Raw genomic sequence first — 10,923 nt, 5'->3', positions numbered from 1 at the left:
ATAGGCTGTTTAGTTTACCCTGAAATTACCCAAATAAGTGAACGGTCCCTTTAAAAAAGCAAATTCATAGAATTGTCATTGAATTATCGCATTGCAAAATAAATGTCCCTAATGTTTTTAAAATTAAGGCTTATCAAATCGTGTAATTTTGTGCCGCATTATAGCTCAAACATTGCGAAATAAAAAATTTATTGATTTATTGATGAGATGTTTATTTACCAATTATACATTTAGACCTGAAATGTTCTAATCTTTACTCACTGCAAAACTCTATTGAGTGCTTAAATTATAATTTCTCTTGATTTGTGATTAATTGATTGTATTTCAGTTGATTTAAGCAAAGCTCTGGCACTTGAGATTGCTTATATTATAATTTCTCTTGATTGGTGATTGATTGATTGTATTTCAGTTGATTTAAGCAAAGCTCTGGCACTTGAGATTGCTTAAATTATAATTTTTCTTGATTGCTGATTAATTGATTGTATTTCAGGTGATCTCAGCAAAGCTTTGGCACTTGAGAGTGTAATGAAAGCTAGTAGAGAAGAGTTCTAATTCAAGATACAGACTCCAGTGCATAGTAGTAAAAAAAGGAATTCACTTCTTTGATAAGAGCAACAAACTTTCCGTATTAAATATTCTTTTTTAGGACTCAGGTTTCTGGAATCGTCTAAACTGTACTCTAGACGTAATTTAAAGAGTCGTCCATTAATATTACGATGATATCAAAGTTCTTCCATGGTAAAATGGATGGAATTCTGATAATTTTCTTTATTGTCTTTGCAGCGTAAATCCGCAAGATACTTCTAGAAAGAGAAACCCCATTTTGAAATAATCAGTATTTTATTAATCAGACAAACGCTGACAGGTTATCGCTGTGAATTGGACATGCTACTCTATAAATGGAGGGTCACTTACGTCTTCAGTTTTGTTAATAATATTCTACGCTTCAAACCCATTTAAAAAGTGAATGGTTGAGTAGACTGTTTACCGAAGCAGAGAAATCTCAAACCATCAGATATTAAAGCCTTGTCCTAGATAGAGAGGCCAGTCACCCCCTTTTCTTTAAGACTTTAATTAAACTAGATTCCATGGCGTTCATTATGTTTTTAGTATTTAAATATCTAAAACGCAATTTTCTATTTAACGATGGAAAATTTTCAAATATCGAAATTGAGTTTTTATCATTGTTTAAAATTTAAAAGAATTACAATCACAAAATTATCCAGCCAATACCTCCGTGACGTAAAACAAACTACTCTGGGTTTTTTTCAGGTTTAAAAACTATTCCTCTTTAATTAATATATTCTGATTTCTTTCCTATTCGTCTTCTTATTTTGTAAAAATGTTCACCATCGTAAATATTTCCTTATTCTGACTACAGTGTGATTCATAAAACTGTAGAATAAGACTTTTGGATCCACTTTGGTTTAAAAGTTCAGTGAAACTGAAGCACCGCAAAGGTGCAGTGTACACTGTACAGGTCAATTTCAGTTTCTCTTAAAAAATAGATTTTAAACTACTATTTTACACCATTAAATATCTTGAAGGTTGCTTAAATATCGTCTACCAATTCCACAGATTTATGGGTCCTACTGTAAGTAATATCCAGTGAATTGATCTGAAAACGAGATATAATAAATTTATTTTTATGATTTAGTATTGACCAGAGTCCATGACTATTACTAAACGCAAATACATTACATTGTACAGGATCATTGTTAGTGCTAATATGTTAAAAGTTTAAATAAATATTTAGATTTATGTAAAATATATAATTTAATTGTAATTAATTTATACTTTCAGTAAACGTGTTCTGTATAAAGCAATAAATATTTTCAGATGTAACTAAAGTTTGTAAATTTTTGAAAATTTACATAAATTTACAAAATGTCGAGGATTGATTGGGGTTGTTTAACGGGAACTTTAATGAGAGGGATTCTTCCAACAGATTGCTCGGTTCAGGTATTGTTATTAAGTCAGTGTTGTCAAAAAAAAATTTTTTTAAAATGAAGTATTTATTATTTTAATGAAAAAATCGATTAGATAAATAGATTGATTTGCATTTGCATTTGCATTTGCATTTGCATTTGCATTTGCATTTGCATTTGCATTTGCATTTGCATTTACAATTCACTTGTGCTCTAAATAAAAGAAACTTTCATGAATTAATATTAAATACAAAAATCTTATAATTAATTACCACTGGCCTTTAGCGTCAAAGATAAAAAAATCAGTTTAAAATATAAGGCTTAATGCCTTTTTTTTATAGTATTTAATACTTCTGATGTTAAATTCTCAAAATATAACCTTTAATGATACACAAGAAAAGGTTATCTTTATGCTATTCACTATGGAATGCATGTAATATTATTCATTTATTTCATTTTCACAGTTCAAAAAAATTTTAATCTTTTTAAACCAGGTTATTGCCACAAAGTTGATAAGTGATGAGAATGAAGCTGATAGAAGATATCGTATAATGTTCTGGGACGGAGAATCATTATATAAACATGGACTCCTCATAACTAGCACTCTTTCCCCTCCAACCAAATTCTCTATTATCAGGTTAGATTTAATTTCTCAAAAATCAAGAGTTTTTGATTTTTTCAATTTATATTAAAAATACAAGTTTTGAATTATAAAAGTACATGAAATGTTTTGATGGAAAAGTACGTTTACTTTTTTCTTTCTTCTACGTTTATAAAGTATTGAAAGAATTTTTTCTCGTAATTCATTTTCTGGTTTCTTTATTCTTAAAATTTTAGAAATATTTAGTTAAACTGAATTGTAAACTTTGTACTTTCTTCCTATCTTGAGTAAAGTAAATAAAAAGTCCATTAAAAAAATCACTAATTTGTAAAAAAAATTGAAGGGTTGGGACGGATACACTTCCTGAGGATTGCCGAGAGAGTTGTGTACGAAAGTTGGAGAAGGATGGACAGGAATCCTACGCGTATTTATTCCATCATTACATTCTCCTTCAGGACGGAACCGAAGTGGGATTTAAACTCACAAAACAAAGTGCTACAAAGCTACCCTTAACACCTAAGAGTATTGGTGCAAAAATGGATGAAGGTAGTGCAACAGGAAGCTTGTCCACCCCTCCTAACCTGAGTATCCCAGGTCCTCCTCCTGCTGTAAGACCAAGGACTGAAGTTAGTACCCCGGAAAGGAAACCGAACCGTGAAGCAGTAAAGAGAAACCTGGCGGAGTCTTTTCCTTCTCCTAAACGACAAAATACCGGACAGAGTAACGGTGCAGGGGGAGGAGGGACGAAAGCGACTCATCAGATTGCTGGAATTGAAACATTCATGAACAAATATAAGATAAAGGTAATTTCATTAAACACAGTATTCGTAAATGCAAGTTTTGACAGGGCAACTTCCTAAATGAACTATTTATAAATAGCTCTTGGTTCTCTAGCGTATTCAAACCATTGTGCGATGTGTAAGCTATTTCAATCTTTTTCAATGTCGTTGGGAGATCTTTTATTTTTAACTAGCTTGGAAACCCAGCTTTGTCTGGAATAGAAAATTTCTCTAGAAAAGTCAACTCACTTATGAGTTGTGGTCGAAAATCCAAACAAACAAACAAACAGAGATTACTACTTTATATATGTAGATTATGTATATTTAGGAAGAAAAACACAATTTGAACTTGAACATAACTAACTTGTTTCTCAAAGTTTTTGATATCTTAAATATCTAAAGTTTTGTAGGTTCGTGTATCACAGAAGAAAGATTTAAAAGAGATATCTAGCTCGGGTGGATGGAAAGGGAAGGTTATAAGCTGTGTTCTCAGTGACTCCACTGGAGATATCATGCTTAAAGCATTTAATACCGAGGCAGAGATGTTGAATTCAACCTTGGAGAACGGAAGCACCTATCTTCTGACCGGAGCTAGGATTACTCCAGTCAGGTGGATTTTTCTGAAACTAACGACAGTTTAAGAAAATTAAGTTGATCTAACCTCTTATACCATTTTCAGTCCTGATAACAATAATTCCTTATTTAGAGATGCACGTTTTAATTCAACCGGCCATCACTGTGAGCTCATATGGAACCAAAATACGCAAGCAATCGGTCCCTTACTCTCCGATCCGGTCAACATCAAATACAAGTTTGTTCCAATCTCTAAACTAAGGTAGGAGATAAAATCTAAATAATTCGACCTCTCGAGTTTACTTCTTGTGATCCAGAAGATTATAAACTAAGTTTGTTTTCTGAGCTAAATATTGTACATTTTATGCTATTATAGGTAGACTATAATATTTACTAGTACTGCGATTTTTGTACGGCAGTGTACTGTCTCTAGGCGGTAATGTATACACAAGACGGATGTCGAAGCCTGACATGGGAGACATGGGATCCATCTTTCACATAAAAAATCAATGAAATATTCTGGTCATAGAAAACTATCATGCGTATTATCAAAATTATCAAAATTTAATGCTTTTAACCTCCTCGGATACTAAACGAACACTGACGCATCTATTCTTGTTCACAAATTCCGCACAGAGAGAACTGGTTTCAATATGTACGCAGAGTATACACAATTAACTGCAATTAACTTTCCTTGCATTACAACCTTGGTCTGAATATTTATCTTAGTGACAAGATATTGCTAAAAATTACCATATAATATTTAAATAATTTTGATTTATGATTTGCATTACTCTGATGTAACGCATTCATTCAGAATACATGTTTTCTCTGACATATATTATATTCTTTCTTAAGTCATAAGAGCACTTAAAAAAAAGTAATGAACAAATCCACAGTTTATTTCATATTTTAGAACAATTACTATAGATGATCATTGATCATAGATGATGTTCTTCTTCTAAGATCAAAAGTGCTCAGGGCTTGAACCTCTATTGTATTCTTTCAAATACTTGTACACAGGAACGTGGCCAGCCATCTACTCCTAATGTAACCGTAACAGTATCTCCCAGAAACTCGCGAATTACGGTTGAGTTGCGGCCCCCTGAATTAGACATCTGCGTTTGAATCATAGTAGTTCCAGTTAGGTTGATAATAGAGGTCACCTCTCTTCCATCAGCTGTTGTCTCTTGAAATTCATCGCCTAGGACGAATTCTAACTCTACTGAACAACTAGGAGGGTCTCCACTTCCTGTGCAAATCTTCCAGAGACCATTATTCTCAGTGACTTCTAGAATTGGGACAGTCAAGTTTGCAGCTTTTCTCATTATCCAGTTGACACCCAATTCCTTCAAAAATTCCTCGTAGTTCTCGGTTGAGACTCTCCGATATTTACCGACTATTGTTGCTGCCATTTCTTCTGCTTAGTTTGGAGTTTAATGCTGGTTTGGGTATTTTCAATAAATGATTCGCGGATTTTTGAATGAAAAATTGGCGGATCCATCTTAGTTTTTTTATTCAACCTTTATCTAAAAATCGATTAATATATTCAAAATGAGCAATTAATCATTTTGCATAATTTTGAGATTTAGTATCTCTGTTTTATTATAAATTCTTTAAATTCCAACTGAATCAAATACATCAAATCTGAAAAATTTTAAGTAATAAAACTACCTATTTATTTGCTAGAGAATTGGAGAAAGACAGTAGTTGTGATGTCTGTGCGTGGGTGCAAGAGACTGGAAACGTTATTGAGTTTCGAAGTAAAGCCGATAAGTAAGAATCATTATTTTGTTATGTTTTATTTTCAAAAAAAAATCTTCTATTCTTCATCAAACAACCCTTTCAGGGATTTGAAGAAAAGAGAATTGATCCTAGCCGATGATAGCGAGGGAGGGAGCAGTATATCACTAACTCTATGGGGCAGAATGGCAGTGGACTTCAACCACAACAACAGGGTTATCGCCTTAAAGGGAGCAAAGGTAAGAAATGGTTTAGTGATTTTGTTTTGTTTATTTACAGGGTTGACCAAATATGGTGAAACTTCGATGACAACATAAACCTCTTATAAATAAACGACCCTAAAGTTGAGTTATAAAATTTTGTCTTTAATGAACTAAGAGATGATTTTGCAACGAATGGAAAAAGTTCACATGGAATCATAAATGTTAAAAATATAAATTAAATTTCTGCGGCAGTCATCTCTGTGAAATCTCTTTCTATGTGGATAACCAATAACCATCATGATCGAAGCGTGGCTTATGAAGATCCACGCTTAATATTGTGTTAGGCCACATATTTGTTTTGTATCAATTGATAACTTATTATTAAAGCAAAGATACTTAGTACAAACCGCCCGGGTTAGTCTCCTTCCTAGTGCAAGGCAGGCCGTTTTGTACTGCGGTGGCAAGGATCGTTGACCCCTAATTCATTGAATGATGGATTGTCTGTTCAGGTTGGAGAATGGAATAACGTGAAGAATCTGAGTATTGGGTTCTCCGGGAGCTACGAGGTTGAGCCAAATAATCCCAGGGTTGAGGATCTAGTATCCTGGAGTAACATTCTTCAAAACTCTCAATCACAACCCCCATCCCAGCTCAACAAATCAAGGTACCAAAAAATATATCAAAGAGATGCCAGTCATAATAAATGGAAACAAAAATTAAACAAAAATAAATTTTGACTTAACTATTTCTTTTTTTAGCACTGAAGAGGAGTTCACGACCATACAAGAGCTTAAGGTAAAAATATTCAATAAGGCGTGAAAATTGTCTTTTTGTGTCGTGAAGTTTTAAATTATGTTCAGGATGCTCTGACTGTGAGTGGAGGAGAGAAAAGGTTTAATCTGTACGGTTGGATCATCGTGATTAAAGATGAAAACTTGTTCTATAGAGCACACACCCCTCCTACAGGAACCAGGTATAGACATGTGTTTGTATAGGTAGGTTGATTGTATCCGGAGATACCACCCTCCATTTATGGCCCCATTTTAAAACTTTTTTTTCTGCAATTAATTACATACAGTTCACACAGTAACACACACACACACTTCTGAAGAAATTTCGCTTTGTTAAATGTGATACACACATTGCAAAAATTTACATATTGTACAATTACAATATAAAGAGATAGGGCTTAAATTTGATGTTTTAGTACTGAAGAAAGGATAAACTTTTAAACCTTTTTTAGTGCTAATATGTTAAAAGTTTAAATAAATATTTAGATTTATGTAAAATATATAATTTAATTGTAATTAATTTATACTTTCAGTAAACGTGTTCTNTAACAAATTCCTGAATACGCCCCTCAACCTTTTTATTATGAATGTAATTTCCTTGATGCACATTTTTATACCACAATAAGTGCGCGCGATAAATAAGGGGACAAATCAATTTAAAAGATGTATTTTCAATATTATGATTTAGTATTTTCCTTGTGTGAATAAAACTTATAAAAGACTTATTTTTTGCGTATATAAAGATATCAATAATCAAGTGTCAACCCCATATTTCTAGATGTAACAAGAAAGTGGTGCCTGGGAGTAGTGGGTTCGAGTGCAGTAAGTGTATCAGACGAGATATACAGGAGTGTGATACAACCTTACGGTTCAATGTTAGGGTAGGTTTTTTTATTTGTTTTAAGTAATGCACAGCCGCCAAAAATTCGAGTTTTCTAATCTTTGCAAACTGATGGTGATTATCTATGATCCTTAAAACTGTGAATTTTGTTAGATCAAAAAGGTTTAAAATAACACATTAAGTTGCAAAGAAATAGGAATTAGAAAACTATAGTTAATTTCCACATTTATGTATGGCATTTTTAAAGTAAATTAAGAATCTGTAAAATGTTGTTGTAATCTGTCCATCAAATTGTCGGATTTTTTTCTATTTGAAATTGGCAGATCAGGAACTGAATTAAAAAAATGTTGACTTAGGTAGGTCGAACTACCTACCGCCTAACTATCTTAATGTTCCCTTCATCCCAAATCCTGATTCTAATCTATCATGGACAAATCCTGAATAACCGATTCAAGATACGTGGTTGAACCGTCTCTGAACTTAGCCTAAATTCATCAAATTCGGTCCCACTCCCTGGCTGCCTGGTTCAAATTGGTTTTTGGATTATACCTGAATTAAGTTCTCTGTGAAACATCAATAATCTGAATTTTATTGATAGTTGAATATAGCTGACTATACATCAAACAGCTGGTGCTCAATGTTTGATGCTGTCTCCTTGTTTAACATGAGTGCTCAGGAGATGTCAGAGCTACAGGAGAAAGATGAAACTAAGTTCCAGGTTATTATTAGTAATAGTATTATTCAATAAATGTGCAACTAAAATCGACTTTTACTCTACAGAGGTTTGGTCCATCACCATTACCGAATTTTAAATATTATTATTATTATGGTGACTATTATTATCCTTATCATTATTGTTATTTTGTAGATTTTTATTATCCATTTTGTCTTTTACTAAGGACAGAAGGAGAAAATAAAATTAATGCGACATTACTGAAACGACTTTATGATCTTGCAGTCCCTCCAATTTTGATTTTAATGTACAAGACTTAATACAAGAAATTCTTAACTGTTTGGTCTTTTTAATAGTTATATGAGAAAATATAATATTACTAGATGAAAGGTCTCGCGTTGCCGAAGACAATCCCCCGGCAACCCATGAGTGTCCACAAAAAAAATTTAGCCAATTCGGTCCAGCCGTTTAGCCGGCCATGGGCAACATATATATATGAACGTCTTGTTTTATTATAAAGATTACTAGCTGAAGGGCCCGGCGTTGTCCGTGAAAAAAAAAATTAGGCTAACAAATTTCAGCCAAATTGGTCCAGCCGTTTGGCCGGCTATACGCAGCATATATATTTGAATGTCTTGTTTTATTTTATAGATTATTGGACGGTAAAGTTTATTATATTTCAGAGTCATCTATCCTCGAAGACTTTTCAACCGTTTATATTCAAGGTTTCCTCCAAGATAGAAACATATAATCATGCACCAAAACTAAAGGTATGGTATGAAACTAATGCGGATTTACGGTCCGGATCACAGATGAAAATTGTCCTTGTTCTTGTTCTTCTTCTTGTTCCTGTCCATATCTTTGCACCTGTCCTTGTTCTTGTTCTTCTTCTTGTCCTTGTCCTTGTGACCTTGTTCTTGACCTTGTTCTTGTCCTTGTTCTTTTCCTTGTTCTTGTTCTTTTTATTTGTTCTTTTCCTTGTTCTTGTCCTTGTTCTTGTTCTTGTGCTATTCCTTCCTTGTTTTCTTGTTCTTGTCCTCGCTCTTGTCCTTGTTCTTGTCCTTATTCTCTTCCTTGTCCTTGTATTTTTCCGTGTTTTTGTTCTTCTTGTCCTTGTTCTTTTTCTTGTCCTTGTTCTTGCCCTTGTTCTTGTCCTTGCTCTTGTTCTTGTCCATGTCTATATCTTTGCACTTGTCCATGTTCTTGTTCTTGTCCTTGTTCTTGTCCTTGTGACCTTGTTCTTGACCTTATTCTTGTCCTTGTTCTTTTCCTTGTTGTTCTTTTTCTTGTTTCTTTCCTTGTCCTTGTCCTTGTCCTTTTCCGTTTTCTTGTCCTTGTTCTTGTTCTTGTTCTTTTTCTTGTTCTTGTTCTTGCTCTTGTCCTTATCCTTGTCCTTGTCGTTGTCTTTGTCCTTGTTCGTGTCCTTGTCCATGTTTTTGTTCATGTTCTTGTCCATGTTTTTGTCGTTGTTCTTGTCGTTGTTCTTGTCCTTGTTTTTGTCCTTGTTTTTGTCCTTGTTCTTGTCCTTGTTTTGTCCATGTTCTTGTCCTTGTTTTTGTCCTTATTCTTGTCCTTGTTTTGTCCATGTTCATGTTTTTGTTTGTGTCCTTATTCAGTTTCTTGTTTTTAAACTTGAACTGATTAGATTGTGATAAATGAAGTGGTTCCTATCAGCTGGGTAGAAGGAGAAGCTGGTTTACCCTGGAAGGATTTGATCCAATATCAGATCTCTCAGGTTCATGCCCTAGAGGCGGAGCTAGGTGTTGCACACGACCAGGAGTACGGTACAACCTGGGGGGAGAGCATAGATATATAGAGGCCTAGAGCTAACCATGGAAATGTACCTTATCATCTTGACATTTTTTTAACCAATATTTTTACCTTGTATAGTATTTTGCCATATTTATATTTACGACGCCTAGTTTTATGTTTTTGTTCGATTAAATAATATAAAAAATCTTATATAAATATGTCGGTATCGTTTATCCCAGTAAAATATTTATGCGTCTTATTTTTATTATATTGTGATGCGTATTTTTTATCCTTATACACTATACAGTCTGTTATTTTTTTCACTTTCGAAAAATATATTTTTATGTGTTCAATTTTTTTTCTTTATCAATACAATGTAGAAAAACAGAATTCTAGAGATAAGATGGATCAGCATTCAGTAACTTACTTTCAGGTGTAAACTTTCATCTATATAGATTTAACTTGTCTGTCTGTTTGTTTCTATCAGACCCAATTTTTGTGTGGGACCGCACGTGGCCCCAGGGAAGGTTTATGAATGATCAAAATTACAAAAATGTTTGTTTAAAAGTTTTTAATTCTTGTAATATTTTGAAAATGCGTGAAAAAAAATAATATGAAATCCGCAAACTTTGTTTTGTTTTTGTTTTATACTGTACAAAGAGAAGATGCTCACAAATGAAGCCGCACTTTAAAGTTGAAATAGAAGATGGGCGCGAAGTGCACTAAAAGCCAAGTATAGCAAAAGTGACTATTTCCGTTTGCCCAATTCTGTTGCACAAAATGCTTTGGGTCAACCACATGCGTTGTTCACTAGACTGGCTGATACTAGATAACAACCCACCCAGGCAATCCTTGTTCGGATCCTGCAACTTCTGAATCTGTTCATTAATCTTTGTCCGAAGCCATTACTCTGTGTACAGAGAGTCCAGATAATCTCAAGCAATAAGCAACCTCTCCTTTGCTTTACATGGGCCGGGTAGTTGAATTTTTTATTCAAACTACGAGTTAGATTGTTAAATGTAGCATTCATAGTACATGC

The 10,923-nt window shown here is 33.5% G+C and overlaps 2 protein-coding genes across 2 annotated transcripts; one reads left to right on the top strand and one right to left on the bottom strand.

Annotated features, from left to right (window-relative positions):
- Positions 1-596: 596 nt before the first annotated feature.
- LOC111707525 (replication factor A protein 1) lies at positions 597-10,193 on the top strand. Its single transcript, XM_023480638.1, has 15 exons — positions 597-1,382; positions 1,600-1,962; positions 2,423-2,565; positions 2,873-3,332; positions 3,719-3,918; positions 4,015-4,143; positions 5,571-5,657; positions 5,731-5,863; positions 6,337-6,491; positions 6,586-6,622; positions 6,688-6,800; positions 7,397-7,499; positions 8,058-8,177; positions 8,816-8,902; positions 9,778-10,193. The coding sequence occupies exons 2-15, from the start codon at positions 1,888-1,890 to the stop codon at positions 9,946-9,948; spliced, it is 2,013 nt and encodes a 670-aa protein (XP_023336406.1). The 5' UTR covers positions 597-1,382; positions 1,600-1,887; the 3' UTR covers positions 9,949-10,193.
- Positions 4,766-5,346, bottom strand: LOC111707526 (fatty acid-binding protein, adipocyte). Its single transcript, XM_023480639.1, has one exon. The coding sequence runs from the start codon at positions 5,294-5,296 to the stop codon at positions 4,874-4,876; it is 423 nt and encodes a 140-aa protein (XP_023336407.1). The 5' UTR covers positions 5,297-5,346; the 3' UTR covers positions 4,766-4,873.
- Positions 10,194-10,923: the final 730 nt, after the last annotated feature.

The sequence above is a fragment of the Eurytemora carolleeae genome, unplaced genomic scaffold (genome assembly GCF_000591075.1).
Source record: "Eurytemora carolleeae unplaced genomic scaffold, Eaff_2.0 scaffold776, whole genome shotgun sequence".
Taxonomy (NCBI): domain Eukaryota; kingdom Metazoa; phylum Arthropoda; class Copepoda; order Calanoida; family Temoridae; genus Eurytemora; species Eurytemora carolleeae.
This window is presented reverse-complemented; position numbering and strand designations above follow the sequence as displayed.